Here is a 21,742-nt window from a genome sequence, read left to right as displayed (position 1 = left end):
TGAATGCTAAAGGTTTTGTCAGTTGTGACACCTATTCACAAGACCAAAATCAAGATTGTGATAGGAGCAACTAGTCAAACCCATCGTTAAAGAAACCAAGTGATCAGAAAAGGGCTACTTCCTGTCTTCAAAGAATGGCTAGCTAGTGACCACATTAAAGGTCTGAAAGACTCTATATAAGAAAGCAGACATTTTCTTTCATACATGTATTCTACTTTTATGTCTTTAAAAGATTTTTGAACAGGCCGAATTTCCATTTCTAATGTACTCATCAAAATGTTTACATTTCTATGAAACTTAATTATATGTTATATTTGTATTTTCCATGTGTTTCTACGTTTTTTAGTTTTCATTTAACTGTAGGGGAATGCATTGTGTCATGTTTAATAAGGAAATTGATGAAACCCGATTGCTATGAATCTGTGATTTGAGGTGTTCGGAGTGTGAAAAGAGGAACTGTGGGCAATGTTTACAGAATCTAATCTTTAATACTATGTGACATGTACCATAGTATAAATTGCTTCCACTGTCTTTGCTGTTTTTTGTTCAATTGAATGTATTTTGTACATAAGTATGTTATGATTGGTTGAGTGGGGAGTAAGCTATGAATAAAAAACCTTTACGGCTAATCTACTTTGCCAGGATGTGATGTTCTGTTAATAGGAAGGCAATATTTTCTTTGACCCCAGACTGAAACTAAACAATGTCACAGACTGACACTGCATGCTGTAATGACACAATGTTACAGACTGTAACACAGTAAAGGACACAATGAAGACTGTACCTAAACACTTAAACTACACATCGCAACATAATGTAGCTACAGACTGTAACCACACACTGCAACTACAGACTATAACCTCATGTTTCACTGCAGAGGGGGACACACAGACCTAACTTGGACTGTTGTCGGTTTCCAAACATTAAGCAATACTTTGAGATCGGGTTTTACGAGGAAAAGGGGGCATATGGGGGTGGGGGCAGGGGGGGTGCAGCCACATGGGACCTGTGTGTGATTTGTGTGTGGGTTGGCTTTGCAAAAATAAGCCATGTGTGGTAAACTCAGTGCATATTCTCACTGTGTCTGTTGAAGGCCAATTGCTCACACATTCGCACACGCACACATACACACACACACACACGCACACCAACACACACATGCATGCACATACGCATGAACGACCACACGCACCTACACGCACACACACACACAAACACACACACACACACACACACACACACAGCGAGTACATTTTGTTTACTCATGCTACCATTCCCCTCTCAACTCCATTTGTGAGCTTGCAACCAACCCCCTCCCCCCGCTTCCTGTACTGAAGCCTTCTGGGTAAAGGGCTGATCTGTTATTGATTATATTTTGTATGTGTTTATGCATGTATACGTGTGTGTGTTTGTGTGTGTGTGTGTTTGTGAGTGTGTGTTTGTGTGTGTGTAGAGATGTGCGAGCATGTGAATGTGTGTGTACATGTGTGTGTGTATTTGTATGTGTGTGTGTGCGTGTGCTGTCCATACATCTTAACATGTCAACGGATGTGTGTTTTGTGTACACATGCCTTGTCTAGTTCATGCATAGTGCAATCGCAAATTTGCACACACACCTGGGTTAGAGAAAGAAAGAAAGAGGGAGAAAAAGAGAGAGAGAGCGACAGCGAGAGAGAGAGAGAGAGAGAGAGAGAGTACAAGGAGAGAGAAAGTCCAGGCGTATAAAGGCATACGGCGGCTACGACATTAGCTCCAGGTTTACATCCACCACAGCTGCTCTGCATCAGGGGGTGAAAACCTTAAACATCCTACCGGCCCCCACGGACAACTGGACTGATGCAGGCTAAGCAAACAAAACCCTTTGAGTTTGATGGAGTGCAGCGCTGCCCTAAATAGCTCTGCTGCCTTCCAGCCCCGTCACCGTCTTAATCGCTCCTCAGATTATATAAACCATGAAACACGTACACAGTCCTCACACACCCTGTCTGGTGTGGGGGATGCAGCGAAGAAGTAGACTCAAAGTGTGTAATGTCAGTGACGAATAAAGTTGTGTCAGTGTGAAAGATAATTGCAGCAAAATGGATGTGAGCTTAAGGAGAGCTCTGAGAGCTGTGTGGGAGGAGACGGATGTTCATTATGCTTTAGACGATAGGAGGATAGAGGAAGACTGCAAACTGAAGCTGTAGAATGAATAACACACACTTTGGAGATGAAAAGATAGCAGGCCTTGCCTAAACACACACACACACACACACATAAATACACGTCACGGGGCTTGTTGCTTTAAAGGGGTAATATTATGCCACCGGGTGTGAGTTTGATTAGCCACTACAAGCCGTTTGAAAGGTGTACGCTCGTCTTCGGATGTCATTAAAACACAGGAAAAGGAAAGATTTCCAAGCGGCTCGTAATGGCTAATCACACTCACACCTGGTGGCATAATATCACCACATTAAAATACTTATATCCTAAAATACCTTCCAAATTAGCAGTAGCTCATTAGCTGAACAGTTTTATTATGAAAGTACCGACCTGTATAGCCTTAGCCCTGATGCAACACATCTGTGTGTGTGTGTGTGTGTGTGTGTGTGTGTGTGTGTGTGTGTGTGTGTGTGTGTGTGTGTGTGTGTGTGCATGCATGTGAAGTGTGTATGTATGAAAAACAGGCCTGAGGGCTTAAGGGATTCCCTCCAGGTAGCAGGGTTATGTTCTTTAATAGACGACCACATGTCCCCCTAATGAGTGTGGCCCTCTCCATGTCTAGCAGTAAAAGAGACAGGCCTAGAGAGGCTCCAGAGAACAGCTACCATTAAACTCAATGGTTAGAAGTTATGGCACTTAGTCGCTCTACTTAACCTCTGCTTAAGTGCGCCCTAGATCACAGGCTCCTGGGACTGAACATGAGTGCCCTCCTGTTAGCTCTTTTGATGTATTTCCCTATTTGGCAGCAAGGGAAAAGCTATACATCCCAAACTGAAATGATTATTGAAAAATGTTTAATAATCTGTATTATTCAACATACAGTACATTAAGTCTTCCCCTCTGTTCCCCCTGTTTTCCTGCTCGTCTTGGCAAGTCATTTTCACATTGGACTCAAGAATGTATGTTGTTGAATGAATCAATTTTGATGCACAAGTCAGAGCAGACTTTGGGGTATGGGTCAGACACTTTGGAGCACAACGCTAGCTTCATCTTAGCATAACTCAACGAGTCATGTCAAGATGTGTGGAACTCTTGGGATGCAGAAACCACAGCCGTCCTGAAGGGAAAGTGTGTGTGGATTAGAATACAGTAGAGCGATTGGGTTCGAAACGCATGATAATAAACCATAACAACAGCAGTAATGGGGCAGAAACATTCCATCCAGCAAGAACATGGACGCGTAAGCATTGGGTGTGTAGGTTCCGACGTTGCAAAAGTATATCCATACGGTCCACGAGACAGACAGCTTATTTCATTATTAAGTAAGTATATTACCGCTAACTGTATCCCAGTCAAATTTTGGATACCAAAGGACTAAATAGATCGATAACTTTGAAAACCACTGTGATTAAATCCCAGAACTATCCCAGAACATCCATTTGCTACACCCCACATTCATTTACAGGGCTATTACAATCGTCTACAGTTTGACAGCCGTGCCAACAGTGGGCAAGATATGCCGCTGATACGGTTAGCAACAGCCCAACAATCCATAAGCTGTGGTTGCTTAAGTTATTGGCGATTAGGTGGATGGTAATTTCCCCTTCTTCACTCTGCTCAAGCGGTTGACCACTTTATAGCTATTCTGTTGGATACCCTCTGAGCAAGGGAGCAATATAAATATGAGTAGCAGAGTTTGAACAACAAACCCTCCACGCGACTCCCTTATATCCACTTACATCCATAGTAACCTGAGAAGAATTGGGCTCAGGGGAGACTTCAAGAGAAAAGAAACACATTTTATATCCTATGAACTTATCAAAGCAGGCACTAGCATCGGGCTTTTGCAGAGTGCTGCAGTCTCTCTCTACCAATCGCTCTCTGTTCCCCCTCAAGCATAGAAACCCAAAAACGCACACACACGCATGCACGCACTCGCAGATGTACACACACACACAGAAATACACACATGCTTCAAGGAATAATTAGAAGTGTGAGTACAGACCTTCATAAATTGAGGGCAGCAGCAAGGGTTGCAAAAAGGTGTCACTTCCTGTATGTATACATCAAGAGTGTTTCTGTGTGTGTATCTACATATATCATACTATATACACTTGTGTATGGGTCAGAAGGTGTCGCGCATGTATACACATCATTGCAGAGCTCCAGAGTGCGACCAATTTGGTCGCACATGTGACCAAAATATTTAAGGGTGCAACTAATATTTTCGCACTGGTGCACCTGACGCTGCCCGGGTGAAAAAATAAATTTCCTTCGCAATCGCATCATCTCTCTGTGTTTTCCTGTAATCTAACTCACACTCATGGTAGGATCATATTGTGGTCTAAACCAATAAGAGAAAGAGCTCGGTCGGTTCTTTGCCTGTGATTGGCTCTGGTCCTGTTCACTGCTTGTGTTTTTTTTTTTTAAATTGCAAACGACCTGAGCGCCAGAGTAACTGAAACGGATAAAGAAAATAAACGTGACAAGAGAGGCGGAAAATTAAGCGTGGTAAAAACACAGAATGTTTTTTCATTCAAAAAAACTAATCCTACTGTTCCAACCTGCCCTACAACTGAGAGTAGTTATTCAGAGAGCCTGAATTACCCCCACAATCCCTTTTATTTGGAAATGTTTTATTTTGCTTAAGAAATGTTCCATTTCAGCTCAGTGAAAAACTTGAAACACTTTATTTTTATTTTTATATATAATTGTGCTTCAAATAAAGACAAGCATTTCTCTACACCTCATGCTGCGTTCCAGGGACACTTTTTAGCCCGTAAGTTACGAGCTGGAACTGGGAGTGAGTCGTGAAAATGCCGTTCGAGGGCATTTTCACAGGAAGAAGGTTGTGAAAACACGGGTTACGGGTTGCCAGGAACGCACCATTATTCTTGTTCAAAAATCATTCACATTATATGATAGTTATGGAGAGCGATAAAAAGGTGACCTTATGGCGTTAAAGGCGACGTAATGAAAAATTTGGTGCACCTAAATTTTGTGCTGGTGCACTTAAAAAAAAAAACTTAGCCGCAGCAGTGCAACTAACGGCTAAAGTTAGTCTGGAGCCCTTTGTTGATATGAATAAAAAACAGTGTTTGTGTAAGTGTCTGTGTGTGTGTGTGTGTGTGTGTGTGTGTGTGTGTGTGTGTGTGTGTAGGTGTATGTGTTTGGGTGTTTCTGCTCGCATGTGTGCAAGTGTGTGTGTATTTATGCCTGTGTGTTCTCAAACATGTGGTACTGTGGGGTGCTTACGATTCTTCATCCTCCACAAGTGTGTACGTGTGTACGTGTGTACGTGTGTGTGTGTGTGTGTGCGTGCATGGGGGGGTCCTACCTGCCAGCACGCTCAGGGTGATGGCGTCCGTGTGCTCAGCCAGCAGCTCGGCCTTGGCGATGGCGGCCAGCGACAGGTAGCTGGACATGTTGCGGCTCAGCTCCCGGTTCCCCCGTCGCAGGAAGCGCACCGCCACCGGCACCGCCAGCACCATCACCGGGGGCCGGCTGTAGTTCTGGAGGAAGGACAAAGCCTTGTGAACAAAAAAAACATAAGTGTGGTTGTTTGTCCCTGCGTGCGTGCGTGCGTGCGTGCGTGCGTGTTTGTTTTCGTGTGTGCTTGCATGTGTATGTGTGTGTGTGTGTGTGTGTGTGTGTGGTTGTGCGTGTGTGTTCCTAATGAGACCAGATCTAAAATATTTACATATACTATAGTGACATGGAGAAACTGTATTCGATAGTAGGCCTAGCTATCATCAATGATGATGAGATGATGATAGAGTTCAGCTCACCATCGCACATTATTCAAAATTCTCAAATTTTGTTTGATTTTTGATTTTTCTCAAATCAAACTGTTCCCAGAGCTACGCATAACGAGAAATCAAATGGTGGATTCTAAAACTGACTTTACAGATATTCTTCTATGGTCTCTATTAAAGTCTCTAGCACTCTCCCATGTGGAGCAGATTAATCAGCTCCTGTTCATCAAGGAAGGCTGTTTGGCCTGGGGGAGGTGTGGTGTGCTACAAGGTAAAGGTAACACTGTGCGGAGTACCGGTTGCGGATTTATTGGAAATGCTTTAGCTCCCTCCACAGGTTGGCAGAGGGAGCCGACCTGTAAATGTGTGTAATGATGTAAATAGAAGCAGAAAATCTAAAAAAGTCATGAGGTCCAGTGTCCACATGGTGGCAGTGCAGATTGTCACCAGTCATATTCTCTGTTTCTCTTTCCCTACCTTTCCTCGTGTGTGTGGGTGCGTGCATGCGTGCGTGCGTGTGTGTGTGTTGGAGTTGCTCTCAGCATGTTACCAAGACCATTTTCAGAGAGAAGAGGAGAAAAGCAGTAGAGAAAATAGGGAATATATTATCACAGAAATTGAGGTGGACAACTTATTAATTGTGGAAACTATCAACTTGTCACAGTCTGTGCTTTGAAAATCCCTGTTGCGCAACTTAAAATACATCATCCTGATCAACGAATTACACATGACACCCTAGCCTCTCTGAAGTCTTTCCACAGATTGGTGAACTCTTCACATCTCCACTGAACCATGAAACACAGTACCTGTGGTCTGTGCACCCATTCCTAACATACCAGAATGTGACTGAGCCAAAAGTTATTCATCAGTCATCACTGAACACAAGAAGCACTGAGTAAGACAAGCTCCTTCTTCCAAACCAGGGGCTATTCGGTTAGTAGTCTATTTTAATTTGTCATTGTACATGTTATTGTTCGAGACTTCTATTTGCAATGTTATACGCTTTATTCTGTCATTTATTTATGAGGACTCACTTTGTGAGCATAACAGATAACAGTGCAGATACAAGTTTCAGAAATATGTTTCTCATACAAATGTTTAAAAAACAAGCAGGCCTATATATACGTGGGGGGGGGGGGGGTTGTCAAAACAGCAAATAAATAAAAGTTGCTGTAGGTGTAGATTTAAGAATTTGTTAGAAATTTGTGAGTAAAATGCAGTGCTAGAATGTATGATTTCAGATGACTACATTGACTAAACATATTTCATTTTAGACTGCTCCCAGCTCGTTCCTGACCAATCTCTTCCCTGGTTGGTTTGGGGGACTCCATCTTGCCTGTCAATCACAGGAGCGTGAATGTACCACTTCTTCATGGCGGACCAATGGAGGGAGCAGAGAGGTAGGCTAGGTTTTTTTTAATTGTTAAGAATCCAAATCTTTCTCCCTCCTTCTATTCTGCACACTCTCTCTTCCCAATTCAAATAAAGTTGTGTGTGTGAGAACACCTGCAGGATGCAGCTGGTGATGTCGGAGGCTATCTTGGCGTGGGGCGTGTCTTCATGGCTCTCTCCCTGTGGAGCCAGCCTGTGCTCCAGGCAGGACTCCCAGAGTCCCACTAGCGCACCGCCATGACGCTCAATGGACCCGGTACCCCTTATCGCAGTGGTGATGCGCGTTATGCAAATCTCCACCACCGCCTGGTCGTTGTCATTTGTCAGGTAGTCCTGCGAGCAACAAGCCAATCAGAGGATTAGAAAATTATATGTTGCAAAATGATATGATGGTAGTAAGAAGGGAACGGTTTAAGTAAGAAAGGATCTCATACTCTTAATTAAAAGGAAGGTTCTCAACCTTCTCAAAGATGACTCAATTGATGTAGGAATGTTAGTAAGAAGACCTAATAATGCATTTGATAGTATCGATCAAATTAATTTCTTCATGCCTTGCAATTTTGACTAAAACATGTATGAAAAAACCTACTAGCAGTTATCTGTTGCATGCAATCTTTCCATTTGTATGCATATTGTCTTTAGAAACGCGAGATGTATGAAAGTAAGACATCTATATCATTTATGTGTGAGTGCATGTGTGTTTGTGTGTGTACACATCCATGTGAGCCATTGTGGGTTGCACCATGTGATGTTTCTGTGTGTGCATCCTGTGATTGCCTCCCCGCCCCTGTATGGACTGACCGGTGAGCAGGAAATGGCCTTGATCTGTTCCAGGGCCTGTGACAGGCATTCCTCGATGTCAGCGTCCTCCAGAGAGAAGAGGTCCCCCGCACGAGACAGGTCCCTCTGGCCCAGCACCTGGCTGAACAACTGGTGCATCCTCCAACCCAAGCCCCCCCACACACACAAACACACACCCCCCCACCACACACACACAAAGCACACAAACACAAACACAAACACACAGTGTAGGCCTGTCTCGACTGTCTCCCTTCTGCTAATCTAATTCCGACCGGTTCAGGGGAAGGGTCTAGTCCGCCCGGTGAGTGTCCCAGAGTAAGTAATGCATGGATCCAGAGAGAGAGAGAGAGAAGGTAATCCTCTTGTCCTGAGGCCAAATAGTGCTGTATGATCTGGTCACACACTTTCAGAAGATCATCCGCAAGGTCTCCTGAAAGGGGTCACAGCACTGTCCTTGGGTGCACACAATACTCTAACAACAGCGTTGGTCAACGGAGATAAAAACAAATACACACTCCAAGTGTGAAGCTGATGCTAAGAACTGCTGCATTTGCAACATTAGCTTCATGCAGGTTGAACGGTATGCGTTGGGTGATCGTAGGAGGCCGTGTAGGACGCATATCGGTGGTTTTCTGGCACACTGCAAAAAATCAATGGGATTCCGGCTCCTCCTACTCCTTGTGTCTGCGGTTACCATAGAGACGGGCCATGGTTGGGACAGGACAGCGTCACTGCATCACAGCCCTAGAGCAGAGAGGGAGAAAACCAGAGGATTTAAACAGGCTGATAGAATGTCCCTACAAATCTTTATGTTATTCAATTAAAAACCAAAACACAACTGAATTACATCTTCCCTCTCCCCTCTTTCTTACAGTAATCGGTATGGGAAGACGTTTTTTATTCTACTAGAGTAGCTAGTAGGCTGGCTCAACTCTTTATTCTATTAGAGTTGAGCCAGCCGTGCAGGTTGAGATTAATGGAACATTGGTTGTAAAATAGGAAGTCAATATTAGGTTTGGGGTTGTACGCGGCATGTGCACACTGCACATATTTTGAATTCTATGAAAGCTTAAGATAAGCAAATGCCATTTGAAGGAGCCTATTTACAAGCTATTTTTGTAGTTCCCATCTAATTGTTTCATATTTTTCTTCCTTTAAGCGTATTTTAGTTCCTCTGAGTTTATTTTATTTCATCGTTTTTCACAATCATCTTTCACAATCTTCTCCGTTATTATCTACTTTGTGCAACTCAGGTGTCATTAGCTGTTGCTGTGATGAATGATGTTGCCTGTAAGAAAATTAGGCTATATTCCCTTATGTCATCATAGTGTGAGTGTGTGTGTGTGTGTGTGTGTGTGTGTGTGTGTGTGTGTGTGTGTGTGTGTGTGTGTGTGTGTGTGTGTGCGTGCCTGTGTGCGTGCGTGCGTTTTTGTGTGTGGGTGAAGGTATGTGTGTGTGAGGCACAGTGTGTTAATTGATCATTTCCTTTTCATGGGCACTTCTAATTCATCTGGTTAAGCATTGACTGGTCGTCTGCGATGTTTATGTAGTTCTCCATTAAACATTACAAACAATATGTTGGATAACAGGAAAGTACACACACACACACACACACACACACACACACACACACACACACACACACACACACACACACACACACACACACACACACACACACACACACACACGTGTGTCCAAGTGCAATGTATAACCTTCCTGTTTCCATACTGCCATACATTTTTTGTAATGCTTTCACATTGTAGAATCTGACCTAGTTATCAAATAAATAAATAACTCACTGTGGCCACGTTTGATTATTTATCATCTTCTGCAGTGCCTTTATTCATTCAGCCACCCCTCAGTCTAGCTCACAATCTCTTGCCCACAAACAAACATAATCACACACACCTGTGCCAGAGTCAAGTGCAAATTAGGATAACATACATTTCCAACCTCTCCCTCTGAAGCTACTCAGCCAAGCTGTCTAGTGTGTGTGTGTGTGTGTGTGTGTGTGTGCATGCATGTGTGTGAGTGTGCATGTATGTGTGTTTGTGTGCACGCGTGCGAGTATGTGTGTGTGGGTATATGTGTGTGTGTGTGTGCATGCGTGTGTGCATGTGTGTGTGTTTGTGTGCACGCGTGCGAGTATGTGTGTGTGGGTATGTGTGTGTGTGTGTGTGTGTGTGTGTGTGTATGTGTGTGCGTGCGTATGTGTGTGTGTGCGTGCGAGTGTGAGTGTGTGTGTATGTGTGTGTGTGTGTGTGTGTGTGTGTGTGTGTGTGTGTGTGTGTGTGTGTGTGTGTGTGTGTGTGTGTGTGTGTGTGTAGGAGTGCGTGCATGGATGGCAGTAGCGAGCTGCTTGGGGCACGTGTCGTGGCCATCTCTTCGTGATCTCTCCCCTACACCTGAGCTGATGGATTTATGCCGGCTCCTCCGTACAGCACCGGCACCGCCTTCCCACGGAATGCACAAGCAGACGCCCAGACCCTCTGCTCTTTACACAACATTCATCCCCCCCGGACGGCCAGATTGAAGCAGGGTCCGTGAGCGTCCGACTGGGGCACGGAAAGAAAACGAAGGGGGAGGGGAGGTGTGTGTGTGTGTGTGTGTGTGTGTATGTGGGGGGGGGGGGGTGGAGACAACGGATGGCCATGAAGATCTAACTGGTTGCCAGGAAACCGCATTGGGAATGGATGTTGTTGTTATAATGTGTCTGAGACTGAAAAGAACAACACATGATCCTTTATTGAGCTCTCACGTGCACACACACACACACACACATGTGCGCACCTTTTGGTTGTGCGCGTGTAATTATTAATACACGCAAACACACGTTTTGTGTGTTTAAGGGGGAGTATGGGTAGATAGCGTGACATATGAGCTTCATCATTTGTGTGTTATCGGCGAAGTCTGGGAAAAGTAAGTCACAGTACATGGGAGATGCTAACAGATAGATGGGAGATACTTTACTATAAAAGAACTAACCCTAACCTGCAAAGCCTTGTATTATCTCTCTCTCCTTTACTTGTCTTCCCACCTGGGGGAAACAGATAAGAGAGAGAGAGAGACAGAGAGACAGAGAGAGAGAGATATGGATGTTTCAGTGCCCTGATTTACCAGATACCGCACACATGCACGCACACACCCACACACACACTCCATTCTCTCTGTCTGGGTCTTTTTATCTACTAAACCGATTATTTTGTGAGTAATTGATGTGTGTTTCTTGTTTTCTTGTTTACCTTTACTCATTGAAAGAGTCCTTGAGTACTCATTTGTTCAGACGCTTGTCTGTGTAAGACACAGACTGTGTCTTATGCCTATATGTATTTGAATGTGTTACGCATACGTTTGTGCGAGAATATGTGCTGGGTTTGTGCATGTGCATGTGTATGAGTTGCAGAGGGAAGAGAGAGAGCAAAGACCAAAAGGAATTTCAGCGCTTAAACAATCAACTATACTATTAATCAACCTGGTACGGCTGAACAAGCTCAGGAATGCAGCCTTAAACACACACACCCTCACACACACACACACACACACACACACACACAACTTCATCAGACACACACACTCTCCTTTTACCCCATTTGTTACCCCAAATCCAAGATGAAATTATAAAAAACACTTAAAGCTGGCATAAACGTACAATTTACTCAATGCCAGAAAGTCAATATTAAGCACACGTTATACATGGGAGTCTCTCGGTCACAAACACACACACATACACACGTAAAAAATCTCAAGGCTCAAAGTCTGCTGCCATGTTGAAGCCCAGGGAGGTTTTCAGTGACTTGGGCGCTGAGTGAAGGGGTACAGGGTCGGTGTTTGTGTGCGTGAGTGTGTGAGTCTGTGTGTGTATGTTTGCAGGGGGTCCTCTGGTAGACACGTAGGGAAAATATCATCTTGCTGTCCCTCCAAACATCACTATTAATGAAGACAGAGAGAGACTTAGCGACAGAGAGATGGATAGGGAGAGAGGTAGACAGAAAGAGGGAGAGAGAGAGAAAGAGAGAGAACACTAGCTCTTTTGTATGGCCAGTCCCTTCCCCCACTTTGCCCTTTCTACACTAAAGTGAGGGCTATATCTCAATGTAATGTGCACCTGCAGACTAGCGCGTGCACAAACACAATCACACACACACACACACACACACACACACACACACACACACACACACACACACACACACACACACACACACACACACACACACACACACACACACACACACACATACCTTGGGAATTGGTACACATGCTTACTCATCACAGTTTGATGCAGAGTGGTCTGGTTTTTTTCCCATGTTTATTTATGCACATAATGATTCTGTCTTTGTAAAGAGGACAGATACGAAGGCATTCGGTCGGGGAAGAGGGGGTAGGTTACCCCACACTTTCTTTTATCCAAGGATCTTTGTATTTAAAATGTGTACTTCGACGGACACACAGAGATGGAACTTGCTCAAAGTAGGTCTACATGGATGCAGCTAAATGTGTATACTGAGCCACATAAGCAACAAAGCTTCTGTGTGTATGTGTGTGTGTGTGTCAGTGTTTGTGCGTGTGCGCGTGTGCGTGTGTATATGCTTGCGTGGACGTGTGCGTGTACCCGTGTGCATGCAACGGAGAAAGAGAGAGGTTTCCATTATTAATAGTCTTGCAGTTATGCAGCCGTGGAGCAATGATCGGATACACAGCAGAAACCGAAGACAACTGTTACTCTTCAAAGGCACTCGAAAGAGGGACGGAACGCGAGAGACAGAGAGAGAGGATGGTTAGAACAGAATGCAATTTTCTGAGAAGAACCTCCATGATCCCACATTGCATGCAGTGGGCACTAACCTCTAATGATATGGGAGATGCACTACTCCACTATGGAGGTAGCCCGGCAGGCGTAGTCAAGAACACAGCCGCTACTGAAGTGATGTGACCTTGAACAACACAAAAGTATATGTCAAGATGCTACCGTGCACTGTCCATAATAAGACAAGGCAACACAGAGACACACACACACACACACACACACACACACACACACACACATACATACATGACAACAAGGCAAGTTTGGTTAGAAGGTAACCCTTTGTAACCATCTGTGCCCTTAAAGAGTATACAGAAGAGGTTAAGGTTTTGGAATTGAACCCCTATTCATATTGTCTGCACTTGTGTATGCGCACGTGTGTGTGTGTGTGTGTGTGTGTGTGTGTGTGTGTGTGTGTGTGTGTGTGTGTGTGTGTGTGCGTGTGCGTGCGTTCGGTTGTATGCATGAAGGTGGTCTGGTGGTGTGAGTTTGTGTGTGCTCACCACATACACATGCTTGGTTATTGATTCAATGATAAACAACCAAAACATTTACACATGAAAGCGCAATGCATTAATGAGCCCACTCTGCAATGACCACTCATGTGCTTTTACGCCGTTAGATCCATTATTCATGTATGCTCCCTGTTTCATCGACTAAAGCGGACCGCAGGACCCCGAGCTTGGACACGCGCAGTCAGCTCACTTGATGGAAAGCCTGCTAAATGGAAGGGACGGTGTTCTAAGGTGCCTTTCCAGCTACTGACGCCACTCAAAGCACTTAACCTGTTGCCCCCATGACCCCCCCCCCCCCCCCCCGCCCCCCAGCTTGCTCAAGGGCACCTATCATGGAGGAACCTGCACCCCATGTAGCGAGGCTTAACAGTCTGACATACTGTTTGTCCAGTAATAGAAAGAAAAACTGAAAGCCCCTATTTGGATTAACTTTGGTTGCGGGTGGCTGGTCTAGTGTTAGAATATCAACAATGCACACGCACACGCACACACACACACACACGCACACAGACATTCAGCTCTCCTCGTGGATACGACAGCGGCTTCCTTCTTTTGTACCCTCGTGCATAATCCCCGTGTTCTATAACGCCAGAGCCTACTGCATTCTTGAACTGGATAGAGCGGAAGCCACCCCCATTCACCAACCATTCCCCCACCATCACCACATCCTCCACCACCACCACCCCAATCTGTCCGTACGTCTTCGTCGCTTTCAGTCGCCCTCAGAAGAACTCGGTGTCCTTGAGCAGTCTCGGAATGCGCTCGGACAACTCAAAAGGAGAAGCCGCCCCTTTGAAATGCGTATTGTACCAGAGGACCCCCGTAGGTCCCGGAGCAGACCCTATACTATACCTGCTGATGGGTAATAATAGAAAGAGAGTCATGGAGCGACAGTGAGAGGGTGTGAAGAAGGTGAAAATATGATAAACTAAATATTTGATAAGAGAGGTGTTTCGATCCAATTGTCAAACACATACATTTCTTGCCCGGTGGTTGCGTGGCGCCACTTGCATTTCTGTTACACGGGAGAGAACACGCTTCTTGCACGATCCACCTGCGCACCTTTTACGAGCGATTTCTTGTCAACAGTCGACTGTCTTTTACGCATGTTTTGTAGCGACGTGGGCTTAAACGGCAATTATAAATCCCCGTAGCAAAGTGGACATTGATACGTGATCCAGCCTCCTGTGAGGCAACTTTCCAGACATCAAGGAAAGGATGGCATTAATGCATTTCCCTGGCAACGCTTTTCATACGCCAATCACCGAATTCGTAAAAAGAACCCACAGTCTGCTGCTTGAGAAAAGATACAAAGACGAATTACCTGCCTGCGAGAGGGAGTCCATCCGCGTCGCGCTTTTCTTCCAAAAATGTCTAAATATTTGTCTAAAGCGGTAGCCAAATTACCCACGGACTGTGCTCAAGTTCCCCTCTGGGCAGCATTTTTCCTTTGCACAATATTAGAAAGCGCGCAACCGTGTGGCAATGGACGGCATCGCGCATAGCAACAAGTGAAAGTATTTAGGTCCACACAAACGGATTTTGGTCCACATGAACTATACAAACAAAGAGAAATGTACAAATTACTATTAAATCACCTTAAAATATACAATACAAAATAGTTCAACGTAAAATGGAAAGATAGATAGACAGAGTGAGGAATTTTGAGAGAGAGAGAGAGAGAGAGAGAGAGAGAGAGAGAGAGAGAGAGAGAGGGACACACACACACACACACACACACACACACACAGACACACGCACACACACACACACACACAGTGAGATAGATCGAGAGACAGAGACATACGCACAGATGGACATAGATAGATAGATAGATAGATAGATAGATAGATAGATAGATAGATAGATAGATAGATAGATAGATAGATGGATGGATGGATGGATGGATGGATGGATGGATGGATGGATGGATGGATGGATGGATGGATGGATGGATGGATGGATAGATAGATAGATAGATAGATAGATAGATAGATAGATAGATAGATAGATAGATAGATAGATAGATAGATAGATAGATAGATAGATAGATAGATAGATAAAACATTGTTTATTATACGGTAGTTATACCATTGAACAGTAGATGGTGCTAATTCCTCTGAATCCGAGTGTAGCGGAAGTGAAGGGTTTGTGCCATTAATGGTGTAGGGTACCATGGTAGATGGGCAGGGATTCAGATTAGTATCAGCTGGTCTAAATAACAGCAACACTTTGTCCGCTACTTTCCTGTCATAAACGAGCTTTAGTTGAATGTGTAAAGCTGGCAGACAACATGGCACGACTGCGGAAAGACGTCCGACGACTCAGGTCAGATATCAAAACGATTCTCGTTTATGTATAGCACATCCTTTGTGTCTGTTTCAACCGCTCTCTAATATTATCCCAGTGTATCCTATTAAACATTGATTTAACGATGTTTGAATATACGTTTAGCATCTAAGCCGGGTTCACGTTGCATCCGTTTTTATCGCGGTCGGTCCTATAATTAGATGTGTTTGCAACGTTGTGATTTTGGGGATTATGATTGCAGCGCGGTGGTCTGCCGACTTGACATTTTCATTTTATTTCCCCTTAGTGGTTGTTAAAGGGCCACCGGCCACAGGGCTGGCATGTTCATCCCAACTACGTTTCGCATTCGATCCCAGATCCGTCATGCCTTTTAATTGGGTTAATTTATCCTGTGTTACCATTTTGCAGACTCCTCAAATGACAACAAGTCTAGTGGCAGCAGACTGTACCACAAAAGTCTGCACACCAACGACATTCCTTAAGGAATCAAACATAAACTTTTCCACCGCATCCTTCGGCTTCCTCTGCGAAGCTCCCGGACAAGGAAGGACCATCCGGTTCCTCCATGGCGACCACACGCTTCCCCGGGAAGGGCGGAGACGACGTGGCCATGGGAGCGAATTTCAGCAACCCGACCCTGAGCGGGCCGTTCTGCGTGAACGGGTCGGGGTGGATCCTGTACCTGCTGGAAGAATGCGTGGACAACGTCTGGGAATACTGGAGCGTCATCATAGGACTGATCTCCATGTTCTGTTTTCTTCTATCCACTTTGCCGTGAGTTCATTAAATGTATGACACGTATACTATTTATAGGCATACTTTAAACAACGTTGTCAATACTTACACATGCTAGGTTTCTCACCATATTTTGTTTTCCTCATGTGTCACAGTCAGGTGTACGAGGCAAACCGTAATGGTAAGGTTGAAGAGGCCATGTCTTTTGGATTCCTGTTCTTTCTCTTCAGTGGAGACCTTACCAGTTTTGCTGGCTGCTACCTTACTAGCCAACTACCTATACAGGTAAACCGGTTGGTGAACATTCCTTTTCAGCTAACAGCCAGCTGTGTAGGTCAAATAGGTATCCATTTGACCCACCAGAATTTCAGTGGATTTAGCTTTGCATGTCAATATAGTGCATGTTCTTCTGAATGAATCGTGGGATTTGTTTTTCTTTGTTGTCATATTGAGTAGTTGTAGTAGGCTACTGTAAAATCCTAAATCAATGCAAATATACCAGAACTTAGGCTAATGAAAACCTGGCTTCTAACATGAGAAACAATAATAACTAAACAATGACCAGAAAAACCTTACTTCCAACATTATAACTAACATTCTATTGCTCATGTCACTGCAATGTGACATTGCAATGTACAAGTCACATGATCAATGTATAACCTACGGTATATCTAAACAAGTCTGAATATCTATTTATCTGATATATATAGCCAAGATTCTCAGTAATTTAGCATTGTCTTCAAATAAATGTAATTGACCATTGGAATATACAAATGCAATGTGATAGTCGGTGGCTTAAGTGTGCTCCTCCCCTCTTTCAGATGGTCACAGTGGTGTTCTACATGTTCACTGATATGGTCCTTTTCTCCCAGTACCTCTACTACAAGATCAAGAACAGCTCCACCAGAGGTAAGAGGCCTGACAAAATCTCCCTTCAGGGAGATACCAGAGAGAGGGAAATGACCAAGAAAGCACTCACAAATGACATTGCGTCAGCGCGGTTACAGATTTGTGACCTGCTGCTGCATGCCATAGACTCTGAGAGCTCTTCGCCTCCAGGCCAAACAAGTGTCTTTGTCGCAGTGATCTGACAAGCCTCTGGGTCCTTGAGGTTGGGGGGGATGGTGGTCTCTGCGCGCTGGGGTCAGGTCAGGGGAGGAGTCAGTGGCTGATCGCACATCATCCTTATGAAAATAAATTGAATTCCGTTAAGTGTTCTCCTTCACACGATGCCCTCTAACATAATTTTGTAACTGCCAGGTCATAACAACAGTTTAGGCATGTCTAACGCTTGGACCGGTTGTTGTGAGTCATGCAGTCCCAAGGACTATGGAGTCATCTTATTGGTATCAACACACGGCACATATTACTTACCCAGCTGGGCTTGGTTTGGGCCCGCAGTGGGCCCCTTATCACTGGATATGTAATTGGATACATATGGGTGTTATGGGTGGGGTCGTTTTTTTTCTCATTGTGTGTGTGTGCGTGTGTGTGTGTGTGTGTGTGTGTGTGTGTGTGTGTGTGTGTGTGTGTGTGTGTATTCCAGAAAACCCTCACCTTAAGTGGGTGTGCTTCTTGTGGTGTGGGTCTGCCAGCCTTTTTTTCCTTGTCCTCCCCAAACTAATCACGGACGACAACGCCTCCTTAGATACACAGGTAGGGCCAAACCGGTATGGCTGATATCATAAATAGTGTTATTATATTGCTGCATTGTTATTACAGTCTCAGTCTCTATCTTGTGTGCTTTAGAGTCACGACAAGTCCCACACGATGGAGATGAGTGGCTACGTCTGTGGATACTTGGCTTCCATCTTCTACCTCTCCTCCCGCTTCCCGCAGCTTCATAAAAACGTAACAAGATTATTCTTCATTCTTTCTCTCTGTCTCACATTCAAATCATATGGCAAATGCAAAGTTCAGCATCAAATATTGTGTGTGTGTGTGTGTGTGTGTGTGTGTGTGTGTATCTGACTGCGTGATCTTTGTATCTGTCAGTCACAATTTGACAGCAAAATGGGCTTGCTGTCAAATGGGATTTGGTGTGTGGATTTATGTCTCAAATGTGCATTCAATTTGCCTCACGCAGTTGCACTTGGTGTGTGTGTGTGTGTGTGTGTGTGTGTGTGTGTGTGTGTGTGTGTGTGTGTGTGTGTGTTTGTGTCTGTGTTAGTCTGAATTGATTTGGGAGCAGTTGTATTTGGTGAAACCATTGCTTACATTTTTAAATAACTTAAAGACTGTTGGGTCCATTTTGAGTGAAATTGTAATTGTAATAGATTCAATGAAGACATTCTAAATTTTAATTATCGTGAGTTATTAAAGGGAGAATGGTGGAGCAGAAGATGTCACTGTAAGACACTGAATGATGGTACATTTTCTGTTACTGTCAAAGATGTTATTGAAGTGCCATTTTTCCTTCACTGATTAATCCTTTGCACGTTTGTTGATCAGACCCCCGTTAAAGAAAAACTTTCTCTTTCTTTTAATCACAAGCGTGATCTCAATTTCTGGCCTACGAGGAGAATTTAGATAGCAAACGGATCGTTGAAAGTTAAACCCTTTCTTCTGCAGTTCCGGCGACACTCAACAGAAGGGACGTCCTACCTGCTGTTCGCCCTGGCCATGATGGGCAATGGGACCTATGGGCTGAGTGTCATCGTGGTCCTGCCTGCGTTGAAGGGCTCCAGACGGACTTTCCTTCTCAAACACCTGCCCTGGCTCATCGGTAGCCTGGGAGTCCTGGTCCTCGATTTCTTTGTATCCTTTTCTGTGCCTTTTAGGAATCCAAGATAGCCGTAATAAAAGTTACGTGGCTCTCTTTATATGTATGTCATTTTGTTGAATTTTGCCAAGTAATCACTTCCATACAGATTAGGTTAGTTATGTTTCTATAAGCACTTTGCTAGAAAATGTAGCATAGAAATCCATGTTGAGTTTCTTTCCATGTGTCTGGATTACTTGTGCCTTAACCTTCTCAGGTGACGGCACAGTTCATCATGTACAGGAAAAGCAAGCCGGCTAAGAAGAGCACCTCGTTGGTCAGAGTCCAGGAAGTAGAACCTCTGCTCTACGAGGAAGAAGAACTGTCTGCCTTATAGCAGACACAGTAATGAACAATCTACAAGAGCGGAACGCCCATTTCCATGCTTAAAAAAGTGACCTGCACATTTTTGGGAACTTTTATCAAAACCCCTCATTTGAATAGTATTCATTTGGAGGTTTTGAAAATTTGTATTTATCCAATCAAGTACTTAAAAATGCCAATAACTATTTAAGACTGTTACAGCATATGCAGCATTTCATTTTTTTGGCACTGGTAGTGAACCTTTCCTTTTAGAGATGTATTTATTTCCATTTTTGTACTTTTAACTTACTCTTCACTTCTGTACAATTAACAGATTATTTTATTGATTCCTTTGGGATTGTACACACCTAGGATGATGATTCATGCCAGATCTCACATGACATGGAAATCCCTCATTGAAAACTCTTACTGAGCTTTGATTGTTGGGTGAGACATCAGTGTTTAAATCAAGACAATGTTGACAATAGAAGGCCATATAGTAGTATATGCTCCATCTGCAGGAGACAGATGACAATGAATGCTTTGGAATCTGGTGTCAATTTAAATACCGGTGGTATTTTTGTCATGTGTTATAATATGTGTCTATCTATCATGATGGTAAAAGTAGGCTACCATGACGGCAATATTTACTTCATTCATACTAATTCATGATATAACGTATTAAGAGATAAGGTTGAGTGTTTTTGGCTTGGTAGTCTCTGCTGCTTCTGTTGACCACACGCACCAGCTTTTATAATGCTATAATGCTCCCCTCTAGGGAAGACTCCAGGCTAAGGAGTAAAACCTGACATACAGGAACGTATAGCCAAGCCATTGTGTCATATGCATTCTTGATATCGGCTGACAATGATGAGGATAGGTACCCCTGAATGCCATTTGTCTCTCTCTTAACTGTCTTTAGCGCACATTCATGGCTCCCAGCTTTCTACCATGTAGTGTGTGGATGCTGAGCTGCTGAAGCCCCTATCGTCTGTGCCTTTTTTAAACATACTTTAATTGTGCATTCCATGGGCCGCATGCATCCAATGTAATGCCGCCCTGAAAACATGTATATTGGATTTCTACCTTTTATATTGTCAATCTACGCTTTCAATGGTGTGTTATCTCAAGTCAGTCAGAGTTGTGTAGAAACAAGCTTTACTTTTTTGTACTTTATCTGATTGACATTTGATGATGCAAAAATAAATTCAGAAATTTGCAAAGATTAAGGAAATGCGGTTGTGAGCTATGTTTCACATTTTATATCCACTCTGCACCGGCATTACATTGTTTATATTTTTAGGTTGGAGGCTTTTCAAAGAATAGCAACATGAACCTTGTAAAGAATGGATTATCACAAATAGTTGGGAAATCGTTGCACAGTTGACTTTTTCTGCTTTGTCATCACACTGGGGGAATAATAGTGTGCCTTTATTCATTTCTTCAATTTTACCTTCAAATATCTTTGGGATTGTGTCATAGGTGACCTTGCCTACTGAATAACTATAAACTAGAAAGCAGATGTCTCTACCTCATTTATGTTGATGGGGTGGTGCATTTGCCTTGTGTGTGCCCTGTTCATATTAGGAAAGTGAATTATGCAAATAACTCATTCCTACACTGAAACTAAGAAAAAAATGGATTTAAAGTTGGAACCTCATTTCATTGATAAGACTAAGATAATGTTAATATCTTGGTGCAAAATTCAATTATTATTTGTAATATAAGGTAATGATAAATAAAGATTGCTTTGGATTTTGTGAAGACTTTCAATACCAATGTGTTGCAAATTAATATTCTTGCAAGGTATTTTTGCATGGTTTCGAAATTCTTGAATTCTTTTTTACATCACTGACACTATCTTTGATCATTTGCATTCCTGTTAATTCTAACTCTTTAATGAGTTTGTGGGCATTCTTGATATTTTTTAATATTTTGCTTTATAATGTTTTCATATTTATTAACTATGGTATAAGCCGGCAATGTAGGCTAATTTCTCTTCACAAAATCTTTCATTTGTCATAGAGTTGTACCGATGTATGTTATTTTGGGGTGTAAAGTACAGCATAGGTATGTTATTCTACTATGTACACAACCTCAATAAAGTACAATATACTCTTACAACTGTGGCTCTCCTATTGAGGAACAACAATTTAATGGTAAGAAATACACACATCATTACCATCTAGGACAGAGTTCTGGGCGCCAGAGAACCCCC

General features: G+C 43.4%; 2 protein-coding genes across 2 annotated transcripts in view; one reads left to right on the top strand and one right to left on the bottom strand.

The window, feature by feature from the left end:
- veph1 (ventricular zone expressed PH domain-containing 1) overlaps positions 1–8,228 on the bottom strand; it is a gene marked incomplete at both ends in the record, with an annotated part of 53,672 nt that extends 45,444 nt beyond the window's left edge. The window contains 3 exons of the mRNA XM_079731143.1: positions 5,480–5,654; positions 7,404–7,622; positions 8,091–8,228. Coding sequence (XP_079587269.1) covers positions 5,480–5,654; positions 7,404–7,622; positions 8,091–8,228 — 532 coding nt within the window. The remainder of the gene's footprint in view (positions 1–5,479; positions 5,655–7,403; positions 7,623–8,090) is intronic.
- A 7,928-nt stretch (positions 8,229–16,156) lies between these two features.
- Positions 16,157–21,570, top strand: LOC307072245 (lysosomal amino acid transporter 1 homolog). Its single transcript, XM_079731470.1, has 7 exons — positions 16,157–16,499; positions 16,616–16,745; positions 17,282–17,369; positions 18,007–18,116; positions 18,210–18,311; positions 19,032–19,217; positions 19,439–21,570. Exons 1-7 carry the CDS (start codon positions 16,291–16,293, stop codon positions 19,556–19,558), a joined length of 945 nt encoding a protein of 314 aa, XP_079587596.1. The 5' UTR covers positions 16,157–16,290; the 3' UTR covers positions 19,559–21,570.
- The last annotated feature ends 172 nt before the right edge of the window (positions 21,571–21,742 follow it).

This window comes from Pollachius pollachius, assembly GCF_949987615.1.
Source record: "Pollachius pollachius genome assembly, chromosome: 3".
Classification (NCBI taxonomy): Eukaryota; Metazoa; Chordata; class Actinopteri; order Gadiformes; family Gadidae; genus Pollachius; species Pollachius pollachius.
The sequence above is the reverse complement of the archived record's forward strand: the minus strand, read 5'-3'. Positions and strand labels throughout refer to the sequence as shown.